At 46.8% G+C, this 17861-nt stretch overlaps 1 protein-coding gene across 1 annotated transcript; it reads left to right on the top strand.

Moving 5' to 3' along the window:
* The first annotated feature begins 1706 nt into the window (after window positions 1-1706).
* On the top strand, window positions 1707-5563 carry LOC125513561 (long-chain-alcohol oxidase FAO2). Its single transcript, XM_048678690.2, has 3 exons — window positions 1707-2111; window positions 2227-2499; window positions 3592-5563. The coding sequence occupies exons 1-3, from the start codon at window positions 1878-1880 to the stop codon at window positions 5368-5370; spliced, it is 2286 nt and encodes a 761-aa protein (XP_048534647.2). The 5' UTR covers window positions 1707-1877; the 3' UTR covers window positions 5371-5563.
* Window positions 5564-17861: the final 12298 nt, after the last annotated feature.

The raw sequence follows: 17861 nt of genomic DNA, 5'->3' as shown, positions 1-17861 counted from the left end.
ACGGGTGGTATACTACCCTTTACCGGCTCCGATCAACAATGTTCTCAAGGAGGGAGGGGTGTCATCGCTATTGCTGCCTGCTTCGCACAAGGCTCCGTCGACCGCAAGTACTCCAACGGCTTCAACAATGACTACTCCCTCGACAGTTCCTTTGGTTGGGTCGCCATCGTCCATGACTACTACTCCCATGTCGTTCAAGGCACCCCGCCTTCTGCTACCATCGCAACTTCAAGCAAGTCAACGACCATCGAGTGCAATGGGACCCGGGCGGTCCTTGGTGGTGCCGACTTGGGGTCAAGCCGGATTTCAAGGAGGGAGGGATGTTAGGAGCCCTCCTAACATGTACATGTACAGGGCCTACCCCTTGGGCCAGCCCATGGACTTGGCCCATCCGAGGCTCATCACTCCAACTACTTAAGCCAGACGCACAGAAGGAGAGGCCATCCAGTGGATCACGGCAACGGCGGCGGCACCTGTTCCTCTCTATCCCTCGATCCCATTCTTCCAATTCATGTACCCGATACTATAATCGCTACTTGAGACTCGAATTCGTGAGCTAGTGTAATGGATCGAGAGATATACTACTGGGTTCCTAACACATGGTGCAATCAAATGCGTTGATGGTGGCCAAGACATTGGAGGCAAAGAAGGAGTTGGCCGACAAGTAGGCGCAAGAGAAGCAAGAAAAGTGGCATTTACTCAAGGAAGAGGGGTTGCGCAAGGTCGCCATTGAGGAGAGATGAGCCCTTGCCGAGGAGAACAAGGCCTTGGCTAAGCTTCTTCAAGAGGAGAACAAGATCATGATGATGAATGACAATGACATGGACGACCTCACCAAAGAATGGCACGATATTGCGAGGGAGATCTTGGAGAGAAGGAAGCAAGCCGCGACGGGTGGTGGCTTCGATGCCGGTGATGGAAAGTGATTATGGTGATGATGGTCATGGATTACACCGGTGATGGTGGTGTAGAGTGATGATGCCGGTCATGGAGATGGCAGTGGTTTTTGCATGAGGTTCTTCTGAGTCATGGATGAAACTATGTTTAATTTTCGCGCAAACTATGTTTGATTGTTTAAATTTGTAGCCATTTATCGGAATTGCTGTCAAATTGTCCATTTTGTTTTTTCGTTTTGAGGGCTCGCGTGGGCTGCGGCGGAACAGACCCCGTAAGGCCGGATGTGTGAATATTCTGTTTTACCGTTTGACTTTGCGGAATCTGTTTCGTCGCAGCCCACGCCAGCCTTTAAAACACGTTTTTCACGGTCCTTATATCCCGCTTTAAAGGTTTGTGATACGAGAGATCTGCTAGAGATGCTCTAAGGTCGGTAAGAAGTCAATTGGATCGGGACTCTCCGTTTTTGCTGTTGCAACGTACGTGCGCGGTGCGCCGAGCATCCGTCCGCCTCCTCCAGAATCTCCAAGCAAAATGGCACACGGCCACAATTCCGTGGTTGCAGCTCGCAGCATCCAGCCCGCCGAGGGGACAGAACACGCGCGCGGTTGAGCCGTTGCGCCGGCCGTGCGAGGACACAGCAGGCTGCCGTGCCGCGGCACGTAAGCCGTCCCAGCCGATGAGCTGTGCACCGTTCTACATTCAGTTCAGTTCAGACTGTTACTCTGCACCTCCGGTTCAGTTAACAGATGAGATGATCAGGCAGTAAAATAAAATGCTGTGGCTGGATGGTTCTGAAATCTCGCAATCCTTCCGCGTTCCGCGGGGCCCGGAAAGCAGCGGACGCTGCCGCCCATCCATCATCGTCCAATGTTAAAGCCTCGGTACCTCCACACTCCGCTTGTCTCGCAGCTCGCCGCTACCCACCCACCCACGCTCCACTACACCCCTGTGCTTTGAGGACATCAGAAAGGCCAGGCGCCATGGAAGAGGACAAGAAGCAGAGAGGAAGGCAGGGCCACCCCCTCCTGCGGGGAGGAGGCGCGAGGACGGAGCCCTACACGCACGGCTTCTCCGCCACCCAGATGATGTCGCTCACCGCCGTCTGCGGCGCGCTGGTCCCGTCGCTGCCGCCCGACGCCCACCACCTGGCCGCTGACAAGGCCGTCCGGGACTTCTTCCTCGCATCCGCCGCCGACCCGCCCGTTCCGGACGAGGTTAGTAGCACACACACACATATACCTGCGACTAGCTACGATACGACGACCTGTCTTGACGACCTGCGTTTTGCTACCAACCGGCGGCTGACTCTGTGCGTACACGCGCGCTCAGGTGGCGCAGCTGATGTCGGCAATGTGTCTCCGGGAGGCGCTGACGCTGGTGCGGACGGTGCTGTGGCTGCTGGGCACGCGGCTGGGGACGCTCGCGCTGTGCGGCGCCCGGTGCCTGTCGTGGAGCTCCCCGTTCGTGCAGCGGTTCGCGGAGATGCCGGTGGACCGGCGGGAGGACGCGCTGCGCCGGTGGAGCCGGGAGACCATGCTCCCGCCTCTGCGCCTCTTCTTCCTCCTCGTCAAGGTCTTCTGCCTCTACGTCTTCTACTCCTGGGTAAGCACGCGCGCCTACTTTTGTAGCAGTAGTATGTCTTAACCATTTGCCACACCCGGTACGACTTCATGTACAGTTTGCAAATGAAAACATTAGCTAAGCTTCTCGCGTGCATTGCATCGGCAGGCGGCAGCTTATATACGAGTATACGACTATATTTGTGGTGGAAGTATAGCGTACGATCTTGCTGTTGCCTGTTGGCCATGGCGCCTCTGCGCGCGCGCGGCACGGTGCAATAATGGACGCATGCATGCACGCTGTTTAGCAGCCAGTGTACCACGGCTTTCATGATAGTCTGACGAAAGGCCACATGCTCTTTGTGAACATCGGGTGGTTCGTCAGTAATCGTTTTACTCCTTGGGCCGAACGTGTGAATTGTAGGCTTACAGCGCGACGGATCCCAGGCCCTGCGAATCACCGCCGCAGCGCTCCTGATGGTGATGCGTCGATGGATCCATGCCGATCATGGTGTGCACCGCTGGCCGTTGGTTATTACTGTATGGACAATCCAAGAGAGTGAGACGTGTCCCCGTTTTTAGAATTTATTAGTGGTTGGAGACCTTATGGCACAGGCACACTTAATTTCTTGTTGGGTTTTTCCCAATTTTTTCCCAAAATGTCTTGGCTGCGACTTCCGAACAATCTCACTAATTCTTCACCTTCTCCGACGACACCAATTGGGCCCGAATTTAGGTAGCGTGCTAGAAATAGATTATTTTTTTGAGAACGAAAATAGATTTTAAGTTGAAAATGACAGGAACCAGCTCCGGCAATGCAGTGGATTTGTTGAGTTGAAAATGAGGGCATGTACAATGGTGCTATCTTAGAAATGCCATATAGGATAAATAATGAGATAAATAATGAGATGAAGGAGAGAGAACTCGTAAGAAAAGGCTTGTCTTCTCTTAAGATAAGACAAAAGATGATCGGAATTGCTAGTTATTAAAGATAAGACTAAGATATGACTCATTGTGGACATACTTTTTTATCATCTTTAAATTACATGCAAGACTTAAGATAAGACTATCTTTTCAACCATTGTACATGCCCTAACAGCAAACAGCTGTGACGATGGTGTTTCATTTCCCGCAGACCGACGAGAACTCGGAGAATCCTCACTGGCGAGCAATCGGCTACAGCCCGGCAACGGACGAGGCTACGGAGCAAGAAGAACAAGCAAACACCAAGCGGCCACTCGACGACGGCGTGGTCGAGACCATCCACCAGACGGACGCGTCCCTCCCGACTAGCCTCGCCGAAAAGGGCCTCGCGGTGACCGAGGACGCGTCGCGTAACGTGTGCAGGATCGAGTGCGATGTCGTCATCGTCGGCTCCGGCTGCGGCGGGGGCGTGGCCGCCGCGGTGCTCGCAGGGGCCGGCCACAAGGTGGTGGTCATCGAGAAGGGGAACTACTTCACGGCCAGGGACTACACGTCCATCGAGGGCCCGTCGATGAGCCAGCTCTACGAGTACGGCGGGTTCGTGAGCACGATCAGCGGCAGCGGGCTCCTCCTGGCCGGCTCCACGGTCGGCGGCGGCTCAGCCGTCAACTGGTCGGCCTGCATCAAGACACCCGACAGCGTGCGCAAGGAGTGGGCGGCCGCGCACGGCCTGCCGCTGTTCGACAAGTCAGAGTACACCGCCGCGATGGACGCGGTGTTCAAGCGGCTTGGCGTGACGTCGGGCTGCAAGGAGGAGGGGCTCCAGAACAAGGTCCTGCGCAAGGGGTGCGAGAAGCTGGGGTACAAGGTCGAGCCGGTGGCGAGGAACTCGTCGGAGGGCCACTACTGCGGCAGCTGCGGGTACGGCTGCCGCACCGGGGACAAGCGCGGCACGGACACGACGTGGCTGGTCGACGCGGTGGCCCGCGGCGCCGTGATCCTGACGGGTTGCAAGGCGGAGAAGCTGCTGTTCACTGACGCGGCCGGTGCGAGGGGGAAGCGGTGTGTCGGTGTGGTGGCTACCAGCTCCAACCCGGCGATCACGAGGAAGCTGGAGGTGCGCGCCAAGGTGACCGTCGCAGCGGGCGGCTCCCTCCTCACGCCGGTGCTGCTGCGCGGCAGCGGGCTCAAGAACCCGCACATCGGCAAGAACCTCCACCTCCACCCGACCGCCATGGCGTGGGGCTACTTCCCGCCGGGCAAGATGCCGGAGCTGAAGGGCAAGATGTACGAGGGTGGCATCATCACGTCCCTGCACAAGGTGGAGGCTGCCGGCGGCGACGGGCTGCCGCACCGGGCCATCCTGGAGACGCCGCTGATGGGCGTGGCCGCCGCGGGGACGCAGTTCCCCTGGGTGTCCGGGCGCGACATGAAGGAGCGGATGCTCAACTACGGGCGGACGGTGCACATCTTCTCCCTGGTGAGGGACCGCGGGTCGGGGACGGTGCACGGCGAGCGGCGGATCGCGTACCACCTGGACCCGGTGGACAGGGAGAACCAGCGCGAGGGGCTGCGGAGGGCGCTGCGCATCCTGGTGGCGGCCGGCGCGACGGAGGTGGGCACGCACCGGAGCGACGGGCAGAGGCTGAGGTGCAAGGGCGCGACGGAGGAGGAGGTGGAGGAGTTCCTGGACGGCGTGACCGGGGTGCGCGGGCCGCAGTCCAAGAGCGAGAACTGGAGCCTGTGCTGCACGGCGCACCAGATGGGCAGCTGCAGGATGGGCGCGACGGCCGGGGACGGCGCCGTGGACGCGCGCGGCGAGAGCTGGGAGGCGGAGCGGCTGTACGTGTGCGACGGCAGCGTCCTGCCCAGCGCGGTGGGCGTCAACCCCATGATCACCATACAGTCCGTGGCCTACTGCCTCGCCACCGGCATCGCGGAGCAGCTGAAACGCGACCCGTCCTCCGGGAGAAACCACTCCACAGATTAATAATAGTTGCGGCACGTACGCGGAATAAGTTTGGGTCTTGTTTGTGATACAAGAACGTTGCGGATCAGTATGGACATATGGTTGAGATTACGAAGTGCTGCGTGCTCATATTGGTCTGTGCAGTACTGCTTTCATGCTTGAAAAGAAGATCTATACATTTTGATTGAAATCAGATGGTGCAAATATTTTACTATGTAAGTTCATAAAAATATTTCAACAACTACAATGTCAAAATACTATCATTTTTCTGCGGTGTAAAAAAATATCATTTAATGCAATAAAATATTTATTATGCATATTTAGGCGTTGTAGTTGTTGATTTTTTTTTTCTAATCAAACTTTACAACATTTGATTTCGGACAAAACTTTCAAGCTTTCTTTTTTAGTACAGAGGGAGTGATGGCGAACAATTGGCATTGCACATTCATTCGAGTCATTTTTCTTCTCCGCGGGGAAAAACATGGGGTAAAATTGCATTAATCGTTTTTATGCCCTAAAAATGTATGAATGGTGCACAAGTTAGCGCAGTGCCACAGCTCGCTCGACAATTTTGTAGTGAAATGTTTTTTTTCGGTGGGTACAGTATAGCAAGATGGTTTCTGGAGGCAAATTTGACAATTTTGACCTCGAGACGAAATCAATTCACAGAATGAACTGTCCGTGAAACTATTTCACGTCGATGACCTTTTTGTGTAGCGCCCGCCACGCAGGCGCCACACCCAATGGTGCAGTGCCTACCTCGAGGGGGGGTTGTACGCTAGTCCACCGTGGCAGCCCCTGGGCCCGCACCCAGCAGTGCAGCGCCTAGGAGCTAGGCGCCACACGTTTAATGTGCAGCGCCTAGCGCTCGGGCGCTGCAGTGTGACTTATCCAGCCGCTTGGCTGGGCCCCCTCCCCCACCCCACACATCCCAACCCGAGCTTTGCCCCCTCTCCCACTCTCTTCCCCTCTCAAATCCTCTCCCAAATCTTGCAAATTTGAAGAATTTGTCCGTGGATTTCGAAGTCAAACCCTCCCTCAAGGTAATCTTCTCCGATCCCCTTGTTTTGATCCAAGTAATGTTATCAAATTGCTCATTTGTTGCTAGTTTGGGGAAACCCTAGTTTTGTTGATATCTAGACATTTGCATGGAGATATGAGATCTTTGTTTGCCAATTTCCTATGATTAGGCTTTGTTAGTATGTTAGGGTTATTCTTAGGGGTGTTCTTATGTTGGTGCTAGGGTTAGGTTTAGGGCTAGGGTTATGGTTAGGGTTAGGGTTAGGGTTAGGGTTGTTGTTTGATATATATTTTAGGGTTTGTATTCCGTGTTAATCCTTAAATTAGTACTCATTGAAGCAATGTTACGTTGTGTTATTTGAATGCTTATAGGGATGGGAAGAACAAGTGTGTTTGTTCATCATGGGGACAAAGACGCCTTCTTGAAAGGCAATATTGAACCGGACCCGGATGAGCTTGACATGGTGTTTGATAGTAGTCCTAGCTATGCGGAGCTCTTGCAACAAGTGAGGAAAGATTTGAATTGGATGGACCCTAGTGATATCATTGAGTTGGAGGGAAGGCATAATGTAGGTTTTGGAATGCACATCCGTTGGAAGACAATGTGTGTCAACTCAGAGCAACGTTGGGTTGCATACAAGGAAACGGTGGCCGAATCACTTGACAAGGCTCTTGAGTTATTTGCAACGAACAAGGTTGATTCAAGTTTGCATTTGGACTTGAACCGGAAACCCTCCCCTTTGGTTGCTAGTAGCCCCCCACCCTTGAAGCGAGATGAAATTGTTGAATCTCTTTTGACCCAAGAAGTGAGGCCAACATTGAGCCCGTTTACAAACAACCAAGATGAAGCTTTGCAGGAGGACAATGATGAGTATGCGGACGATGACAATGAAGTTGATCTCCATGACAACAATGTGGGTGATCTCGACAAATATCATTTGCAAGAGACAATGGACCATTCCATCCTTTTTTTCCCGTGCATATGCATCGGATTCGGATGACGAAGGTCCCGATGAACAAGTTGATGAGGAGGGGTTCACGGTGAAGGAGGCCGAAGCTTTCGAGAAGGTATTCGGTCGGGATCACAAGACACCATTGTTCAAGGATGTTAGTCTCGCGGATGAAGCTGTTGTGGATGGTGGCAAATCTATATCTCTTGGGGTTAGGCCAAGGTCTCACCATGATTTGGGAGACGACAAAAACCGGATTGCTAAAGGGTCTAAGTTTGAAACCTTCTTGGAATTGAAGATGTGGCTCGACAACTACTCGGTTACGCATTATCGTCCACACAAGGTGGTGCACTCGAACGTCAATGTGCGCTACACGGTTGCATGTGCATATGAAGATGAAATATGTCCGTGGATTGTGCGTGCAAGACCATGGAAAGGAGGTCCCACTTGGCACGTAGTGAGTTGTGTGCCAACTCACATGTGCCGAGGCAAAAGGGTGGATGGCAAGATTGTGTCCCAAGACCACAGACAACTCACGTCCGAGTTCATCGCTTACAGGCTCTCGAACTCAATATCCACACTTCCAACAATGAGCGTCCAACATGTCACTGACCTTGTGAAAGCCATCTTTCATTACAAGGTGAAGTACGGCAAGGCACGGAAGGCGAAGCAAGCCGCATTTAAGATGGTGTATGGTACTTGGGAGCAAGCATACGACGGAATCCCTAGGTTGTTGTTAGCCATGGCCGCCGCAAACTCGGGCATGGTTCATGCGGTCGAGCCTCATGGGCACCAAACAACGGATCATGAAGGAAGGAAAGTCCGAGTATTTGGCCGTGCATTTTGGGCGTTCGGGCAATGCGTGAGGGCTTTTGAACACTGTAGGCCGGTCATCACCATTGATGGCACGTTCTTGACCGGACAATACAAGGGCACCTTGTTGGTTGCGATAGCAAGTGATGCCAATAACCGGGTGTTGCCATTGGCATTTGCTTTGGTTGAGGCGGAGAACAATGACAACTGGGAGTGGTTTTTGCGTCTTTTGAGGACGAAGGTGTTACCTGCTCAAAGGGAAATTTGTGTCATATCGGATCGACGTCAAGGAATTCTTAACGCGGTGGAGATTGACATTCCTGGGCATGCTCCGTTGCACCATCGATGGTGCATGAGGCACTTTTGTTCAAACTTCTATAGGGCATGTGGCCTTAAGGAGTTGGCCGATGATCTTCAAGATTGTTGTCTCGCTTTCTCCGAGAATCGATTCGCCACTTTGTTGAACAAATTGCTCGCACACAAAAAACTTGATCCCGGGGGTCAAGACTTTCTCAATAGGCACATTCAACACCGGAACAAGTGGGCACGTGATTTTGATGAAGATGGCCGGAGACATGGTCAAATGACAAGCAATATGGCCGAATGCTTCAATAGGGTGCTTAAAGGTGCACGTGGATTACCCGTGACGGCAATAGTGGTGATGGACTTGGCCTTGGTGATGGACTTGGCCATGGTGATGGACAAGGGCAAGGTTGTTATAGAGGAATGTTTGGATACCTCGATGGACCATTTCCGTATGTTGCTCACTAACTATAATGTTTCATATGTTCTTGTTTTTCATATGTTCTTGTTTTTTATATGTTCTTCTTTTTCATATGTTCTTGTTTTACATGTGCTTCCATTTGTTCTTATTGTCTTTACTAACCATTATGTTTCACTCATTGTAGGTATGGTGGCTTCCCAACCCAACAAACCAACAATGAAGGAGGATGGCGAAGATGAGATGGCGGGATGGTGGGAGAAGGCTGCGAAGAAGCTTAGAGAGGAGGATGCAGCCAAGCTAAAGAAAAAGAATGAAGAGGAGCTTGAGGAGAAGAGGAAGGCAAAAGAGAGAGCGTCAAATGCGATGCGCGCTAGGGATCAAGGGTTGGTGAGGAAATGTGAGGAGGCACAGAAGAAGCGTCAAAAGGATTTTGAAGAAGGAACCATGAAACTTTGGGCAATTGCAGCTGAAAAAAAGAGAGGGAGAATCAGATATTCATGGAGAGGCTGGTTAAGGAGGCCCACCTCATAAGGAAAAAGGAGGAGGAAGAGGAAGAATAGAGGAAGAAGAAGAAGGGAAAGGGGCCTTGCTCTACGCAATAGAGCTATGTCATCTTCAACTTGCTTGTGGACGATGATCATGTTATCCTCTAAACTATGCTCTTCGATTTGGTTGTGAACTACTATGTGTCATGAACTACTATCTCTCCTCCTCCATTTGGTTGTGAACTACTATGTGTCGTGAAGTACTATGTATTTCCTCCTAAATTTGGTTGTATGAACTACTCCTCAAGTTGAAGTACTATGTGTTATAAACTAGTATGTGTCATGAAGTACTATGTGTCGTGAAGTACTTTGTGCATATGTTGTCTTCACAGTTGTTTGCTCTCTGGTGCTAGGCGTTGCACAATAGAATGTGGCGCTTCCAGGCTAGGCGTTGCACCGGCTGTAACTTGCAAACTTGCAAACCGGGTCATTTTCAAGCACAGTTCAACATTTCCTATAATAAGCAGTAAGGATCTTTAAGTTCAACAAAGACAGCATTTCCAGTTGAACATTACTAAGACAACAAGTTCAACATTGCTAAGACAACAAGTTCAACATTGCTAAGACAACCAATGACTTCAAGTTCAACATAGAGCTACCACCACTCTAAGTTCAACATAACTAAGACATACAATGACTTCAAGTTCAACATAGAGCTACCACCACTCCAAGTTAAACGAAATAACAAGTTTCACATTACTAAAAGCTACCACCACTTCAAGTTCAACATTACAAATAGAGGACGATGACTAGTTCCTTGAGCGCTTTTTGGCTGCTCCCCCCCCCCCTCCTCTTGCTGGCTAACTTCTTCACCTTCCTAGGAAGAGGAACCCGCTCCCGCTCCGGCTCCGGTTCCTCCATGTCATCCACATCGTCATCCAAATAGTCGTCCAAAGCCGCCATCCGCGAGGTGCCGACCGTTCTTTTGCCTCTTTGGGTGAAGTCTTAAGGTGTGTACTTGTTGATTCCCTTCCTAGGCTTTAACTTGTATGCAGACCTAACCTGGTACGTCCCCAAGGTCATATCATCATCAACCTATGCATCAACAAAAGATATGGAAAGACCGTGTGTGAGGATATACCTAGCAATGCATCAATGATACGTCTCCAACATATCTATAAATTTCGATTGCTCCATGCTATAGTATCTTCTGTTTTAGACATTATTGGGCTTTATTATTCACTTTTATATTATTTTTGGGACTAACCTATTAACCGGAGGACCAGCGGAGAATTACTGTTTTTTGCCTATTTCAGAGTTTCGTAGAAAAAGAATATCAAACGGAGTCCAAACGGAATGAAACCTTCGGGAACGTGATTTTTGGAACGAACAAGATCCAGGAGACTTGGACCCTACGTCAAGCAACCAACAGGGAAGCCACGAGGTAGGGGAGCGCGCCTCCCCCCCCCCCCCAGGCGCGCCCTCCACCCTCATGGGCCCTCTGTTGCTCCACCGACGTACTCCTTCCTCCTATATATACCTACGTACCCCCAAACGATCAGATATGGAGCCAAAACCCTAATTCGACCGCCGTAACTTCCTGTATCCATGAGATCCCATCTTGGGGCCTATTCCAGAGCTTCACCGGAGGGGCCATTGATCACGGAGGGCTTCTACATCAACACCATAGCCCCTCCGATGAAGTGTTAGTAGTTTACCTCAGACCTTCGGGTCCATAGTTATTAGCTAGATGGCTTCTTCTCTCTTTTTGGATCTCAATACAATGTTCTCCCCCTCTCTTGTGGAGATCTATTCCATGTAATATTCTTTTGCGGTGTGTTTGTTGAGACCGGTGAATTGTGGGTTTATGATCAAGTTTATCTATGAACAATATTTGAATCTTCTGAATTCTTTTATGTATGATTGGTTATCTTTGCAAGTCTCTTCGAATTATCAGTTTGGTTTGGCTTACTAGATTGATCTTTCTTGCAATGGGAGAAGTGCTTAGCTTTGGGTTCAATCTTGCGGTGTCCTTTCCCAATGACAGTAGGGGCAGCAAGGCACGTATTGTATTATTGCCATCGAGGATAACAAGATGGGTTTTTTATCATATTGCATGAATTTATCCCTCTACATCATATCATCTTGCTTAAAGCGTTACTCTGTTCTTATGAACTTAATACTCTAGATGCATGCTGGATAGCGGTCGATGTGTGGAGTAATAGTAGTAGATGCAGGCAGGAGTCGGCCTACTTGTCTCGGACGTGATGCCTATATACATGATCATACCTAGATATTCTCATAACTATGCTCAATTCTGTCAATTGCTCGACGGTAATTTGTTCACCCACCGTAAAAAACTTATGCTCTTGAGAGAAGCCACTAGTGAAACCTATGGCCCCCGGGTCTATCTTCCATCATATTAATCTTCCAACACTTAGTTATTTTCATTGCTTTTTATTTTACTTTGCATCTTTATCATAAAAATACCAAAAATATTATCTTATCATATCTATCAGATCTCACTCTCGTAAGTGACCGTGTAGGGATTGACAACCCCTTATCGCGTTGGTTGCGAGGATTTATTTGTTTTGTGTAGGTGCGAGGGACTCGCGCGTAGCCTCCTACTGGATTGATATCTTGGTTCTCAAAAACTGAGGGAAATACTTACGCTACTTTGTTGCATCATCCTTTCCTCTTCAAAGGAAAACCAACGCAGTGCTCAAGAGGTAGCAAGAAGCATTTCTGGCGCCGTTGCCGGGGAAGGTCTACGCAAAAGTCAACATACCAAGTACCCATCACAAACCCTTATCTCCCGCATTACATTATTTGCCATTTGCCTCTCGTTTTCCTCTCCACCACTTCACCCTTGCCGTTTTATTCGCCCTCTCTCTCTCTCTATCCTCCCTCTCTTTCTCTATTTTCCTCTTTTTGCCTTTTGCACTTTCTGCCGTTATGTCTGAAATTGGGGAAATTATTGTCGATATGGACAATAATAATATCATGAAAAATTCTGATGCTCCTGCTGAAGAACCCCCTATCTTACATACAAAAAAATTCCGTATTGGTAGTGGTAATATTATTGGAAAAGGAGTTATCCAAGATTTCTTTACTTGTGCCGGTGCTTTACCTTCTACGGGTAGTTCTATCCTTCATAGAAGTAGTAGTCTTGCGGACGCTATTGCCATGCTTGTAGTTGAACTTGAAAGACAATTCATGCACATGCACCCTTGCATACAAAGGATTTTCCTTGAATTTTCTAATATTGAGCATTCTTCTATTAAGCCTGCCGCTACTATCTTTTTGGCTCATGAGTTTAGATTCATAATATAAGAGGCCAAAGAAATCTTTGCGCATTATAGGGTGGACGCTTGCCGTCCTCCCATAGAGGCTATCCTTTTTGATCAAGAAGAAATAATGTGTTTTCAATCTCTAGACTATGTTGCTTTCAATGAAAATCTTAAGGGTTCCTACCAATGTTTTAGTTGATAGAATTTCTGAACTTAATGATGATTTGGCCATTCGAAATAATGAACTAGGATATTCTCTTGAGTATAGGCTCACAAAGTTCTGTCAAAAGAATGCTTATAATAATGAATTGGTTGTGTAATACGAAGGGCCAAAGGAGGAACATATACCTCCCAAAGTTGATCTTGGGGACTTTTGTCCCATTAAATTTAGCCATTTTGATTACTTTTGCTTGCCTCAAAGAAAACTTGCTGCCGAACGTAGAGAATATGAAATGAGTTTCACCGATCTATCTTATTACAATGGCAATACCTAGATCTATCCTCGCTTTTATGCCTAGCTAGGGGCGTTAAACAATAGCGCGTGTTGGGAGGCAACCCAATTTTATTTTTATTCCTTACTTTTTGCTCCTGTTTAGTAATAAATAATTTATCTAGCCTCTGTTTTGGTTGTGTTTTTTGTGTTTAATTAGTGTTTGTGCCAAGTAGAACCGTTGGGAAGACTTTGGAAAAGTCTTGTTAATCTTGCTGTAAAAAACAGAAACTTTAGCGCTCATGAGAACTGCTGCCATTTTTATTTGGAAAGTGATATTTAGTTAATTCTTTTTGAAGATGATTAATAGATAAATTCCTCATGTCCAGAAATTTATTTTAGAATTTTTGGTGTTCCAGATCTTGCGCTAGCTACAGATTACTACAGACTGTTCTATTTTTGACAGATTCTGTTTTTCGTGTGTTGTTTACTTATTTTGATGAATCTATGGCTAGTAAAATAGTTTATAAACCATATAGAAGTTGGAATATAGTAGGTTTAACACCAATATAAATAAATAATGAGTTAATTACAGTACCTTGAAGTGGTGTTTTGTTTTCTTTCGCTAACGGAGCTCACGAGATTTTCTACTTTAAGTTTTGTGTTGTGAAGTTTTCAAATTTTGGGTAAAGATTTGATGGATTATGAAACAAGGAGTGGCAATAGCCTAAGCTTGGGCATGCCCATGGCAACCCCAAGATAATATAAGGACACCTAGAGGCCAAAGCTTGGGGATGCCCCGGAAGGCATCCCCTCTTTCGTCTACTTCTATCGGTAACTTTACTTGGAGCTATATTTTTATTTACCACATGATATGTGTTTTTCTTGGAGCGTCTTGTATGATTTGAGTCTTTGCTTTTTAGTTTAACACAATCATCTTTGCTGTACACACCTTTTGAGAGAGACACACATGATTCGGAAATTATTAGAATACTCTATGTGCTTCACTTATATCTTTTGAGTTATATAGTTTTGCTCTAGTACTTCACTTATATCTTTTAGAGCACGGTGGTGGATTTGTTTTATAGAAACTATTGATCTCTCATGCTTCACTTAGATTAATTTGAGAGTCTTAAATAGCATGGTAATTTGCTTAAATAATCCTAATATGCTAGGTATACAAGATTAGTAAAAACTTTCTTATGAGTGTGTTGAATACTAAGAGAAGTTTGATGCTTGATGATTGTTTTGAGATATAAAGATGGTGATATTAAAGTCATGCTAGTTGAGTAGTTGTGAATTTGAGAGATACTTGTGTTAAAGTTTGTGATTCTCGTAGCATGCACGTATGGTGAATCGTTATGTGATGAAGTCGGAGTATAATTTATTTATTGATTGTCTTCCTTATGAGTGGCGGTCGGGGACGAGCGATGGTCTTTTCCTACCAATCTATCCCCCTAAGAGCATGCACGTAATACTTTGCTTTGATAACTTGTAGATTTTTGCAATAAGTATATGAGTTCTTTATGACTAATGTTGAGTCCATGGATTATACACATTTTTCTTCCTTCCACCATTGCTAGCCTCTCTAATACCGCGCACTTTTCGCCGGTATCATACACCCACCATATACCTTCCTCAAAACAGCCACCATACCTACCTATCATGGCATTTCCATAGACATTCCGAGATATATTGCCATGCAACTTACCACCGTTCTGATTATTATGATATGCTCCATCATTGTCATATTGCTTTGCATGATCATGTAGTTGACATCGTGTTTGTGGCAAAGCTACCGTTCATAATTCTTTCATACATGTCACTCTTGATTCATTGCGTATCCTGGTACACCGCCGGAAGCATTCACATAGAGTCATATTTTGTTCTAAGTATTGAGTTGTAATTGTTGAGTTGTAAGTAAATAAAAGTGTGATGATCATCATTATTAGAGTATTGTCTCAAGTGAGAAAAGGATGATGGAGACTATGATTCCCCCACAAGTCGGGATGATACTCCGGACTAAAAAAAGAAAAAAAAAGAGAGATAAAAGAGAGGCCATAAAAAGAGAAAATGCCCAAATAAAAAAATAAGAGAAAAAGAGAGAAGGGACAATGCTACTATCCTTTTACGACACTTGTGCTTCAAAGTAGCACCATGATCTTCATGATAGAGAGTCTCCTGTGATATCACTTTCATATACTAGTGGGAATTTTTCATTATAAAACTTGGCTTGCATATTCCAATGATGGGCTTCCTCAAAATGCCCTAGGTCTTCGTGAGCAAGCGAGTTGGATGCACACCCACTTAGTTTCTTTTGTTGAGCTTTCATATACTTATAGCTCTAGTGCATCTGTTGCATGGCAATCCCTACTCACTCACATTGATATCTATTAATGGGCATCTCCATAGCCCGTTGATACGCCTAGTTGATGTGAGACTATCTTCTCCCTTTTTTTCTTCTCCACAATCACCATTCTATTCCACATATAGTGCTATGTCCATGGCTCACGCTCATGTATTGCATGAAGATTGAAAAAGTTTGAGAATGTCAAAAGTATGAAACAATTGATTGGCTTGTCATCGGGGTTGTGCATGATTTAAATACTTTGTGTGGTGAAGATAGAGCATAGCCAGACTATATGATTTTGTAGGGATAACTTTCTTTGGCCATGTTATTTTGAGAAGACATAATTGCTTAGTTAGTATGCTTGAAGTATTATTATTTTTTATGTCAATACTAAACTTTTGTCTTGAATCTTTCGGATCTGAATATTCATACCACAATTAAGAAGAATTACATTGAAATTATGTCTAGTAGCATTCCGCATTCTATTTTTATCATTTACCTACTCGAGGACGAGGAGGAATTAAGCTTGGGGATGCTTGATACGTCACCAACGTATCTATAATTTTTGATTGCTCCATGCTATATTATCTTCTCTTATGGACATTATTGGGCTTTATTATTCACTTTTATATTATTTTTGGGACTAACCTATTAACCGGAGGCCCAGCCCAAAATTGTTGTTTTTTGCCTATTTCAGAGTTTCGCAGAAAAAGAATATCAAACGGAGTCCAAACGGAATGAAACCTTCGGGAACATGATTTTTGAAACGAATAAGATCCAGGAGACTTGGACCCTACGTCAAGCAACCAACAGGGAATCCACGAGGTAGGGGGCGCGCCTACCCCCCAGGCGTGCCCTCCACCCTCGTGGGCCCCTGTTGCTCCACCGACGTACTCCTTCCTCCTATATATACCTACGTACCAAACGATCAGATACGGAGCCAAAACCCTAATTCCATCGCCGTAACTTTCTGTATCCACGAGATCCAATCTTTGGGCCTATTCCGGAGCTCCGCCGGACGGGGCATCGATCACGGAGGGCTTCTACATCAACACCATAGCCCCTCCGATGAAGTGTTAGTAGTTTACCTCAGACCTTCGGGTCCATAGTTATTAGCTAGATGGCTTCTTCTCTCTTTTTGGATCTCAATACAATGTTCTCCCCCTCTCTTGTGGAGATCTATTCCGTGTAATCTTCTTTTGCGGTGTGTTTGTTGAGACCGATGAATTGTGGGTTTATGATCAAGTTTATCTATGAACAATATTTGTATCTTCTGAATTCTTTTATGTATGATTGGTTATCTTTGCAAGTCTCTTCGAATTATCAGTTTGGTTTGGCCTACTAGATTGATCTTTCTTGCAATGGGAGAAGTGCTTAGGTTTGGGTTCAATCTTGCGGTGTCCTTTCCCAGTGACAGTAGGGGCAGCAAGGCATGTATTGTATTGTTGCCATCGAGGATAACAAGATGGGTTTTTTATCATATTGCATGAATTTATCCTTCTACATCATGTCATCTTGCTTAAAGTGTTACTCTGTTCTTATGAACTTAATACTCTAGATGCATGTTGGATATCGGTCGAGGTGTGGAGTAATAGTAGTAGATGCAGGCAGGAGTCGGTCTACTTGTCTCGGACGTGATGCCTATATACATGATCATACCTAGATATTCTCATAACTATGCTCAATTCTGTCAATTGCTCGACAGTAATTTGTTCACCCACCATAAAATAATTATGCTCTTGAGAGAAGGCACTAGTGAAACCTATGGCCCCCGGGTCTATCTTCCATCATATTAATCTTCCAACACTTAGTTATTTTCATTGCCTTTTATTTTACTTTGCATCTTTATCATAAAAATACCAAAAATATTATCTTATCATATCTATCACATCTCACTGTCGTAAGTGACCGTGTAGGGATTGACAACCCCTTATCGCGTTGGTTGCGATGATTTATTTTTTTTGTGTAGGTGCGAGGGACTCGCGCGTAGCCTCCTACTGGATTGATACCTTGGTTCTCAAAAACTGATGGAAATACTTACGCTACTTTGCTGCATCACCCTTTCCTTTTCAAAGGAAAACCAACATAGTGCTCAAGAGGTAGCAATCAACAATTGGATATATATCCTCATGCCATACCTCTTGGGTGACCACACCCACATCCTCATCCTCCAAATGATCACCATGGCCCTGCCCCGAAGCAGGATCTGATGGTGTCGCCGATCTAGACCGTTCTGGTGATACATACTCGGGGTCACGACAATCGAAAAGGTTTGATAGCCGCCTTAACTTTTGGCCCTGGCGCTGCAACATGTACAAGTGAATGAGACATCGAACGTAGCAACACATGTTAAGTGCTAGTTTGAAGGAGATGTGAACCTTGATGAATGCTCGAAGTGCACCTTCCTCATCGCTTTTGCCAGCCGGGGTTGTTTCAAGAATAGTCTCGGT

Source organism: Triticum urartu, chromosome 6A, assembly GCF_056163025.1.
Source record: "Triticum urartu cultivar PI428250 chromosome 6A, HENAU_Tu73, whole genome shotgun sequence".
In the NCBI taxonomy this organism is placed as follows: Eukaryota; Viridiplantae; Streptophyta; class Magnoliopsida; order Poales; family Poaceae; genus Triticum; species Triticum urartu.
Note: the sequence above shows the minus strand (reverse complement) of the source record. Positions and strands in the feature narration are given on the sequence as shown.

Excerpts from the sequence above, each read along its gene's own strand:
- LOC125513561 (XM_048678690.2), top strand. The coding sequence starts at position 1,878 with ATGGAAGAGGACAAGAAGCAGAGAGGAAGGCAGGGCCACCCCCTCCTG. Across the intron at positions 2,112-2,226 it reads ACCCGCCCGTTCCGGACGAG|GTGGCGCAGCTGATGTCGGC; the intron begins GTTAGTAGCACA and ends ACGCGCGCTCAG. Across the intron at positions 2,500-3,591 it reads TCTACGTCTTCTACTCCTGG|ACCGACGAGAACTCGGAGAA; the intron begins GTAAGCACGCGC and ends CATTTCCCGCAG.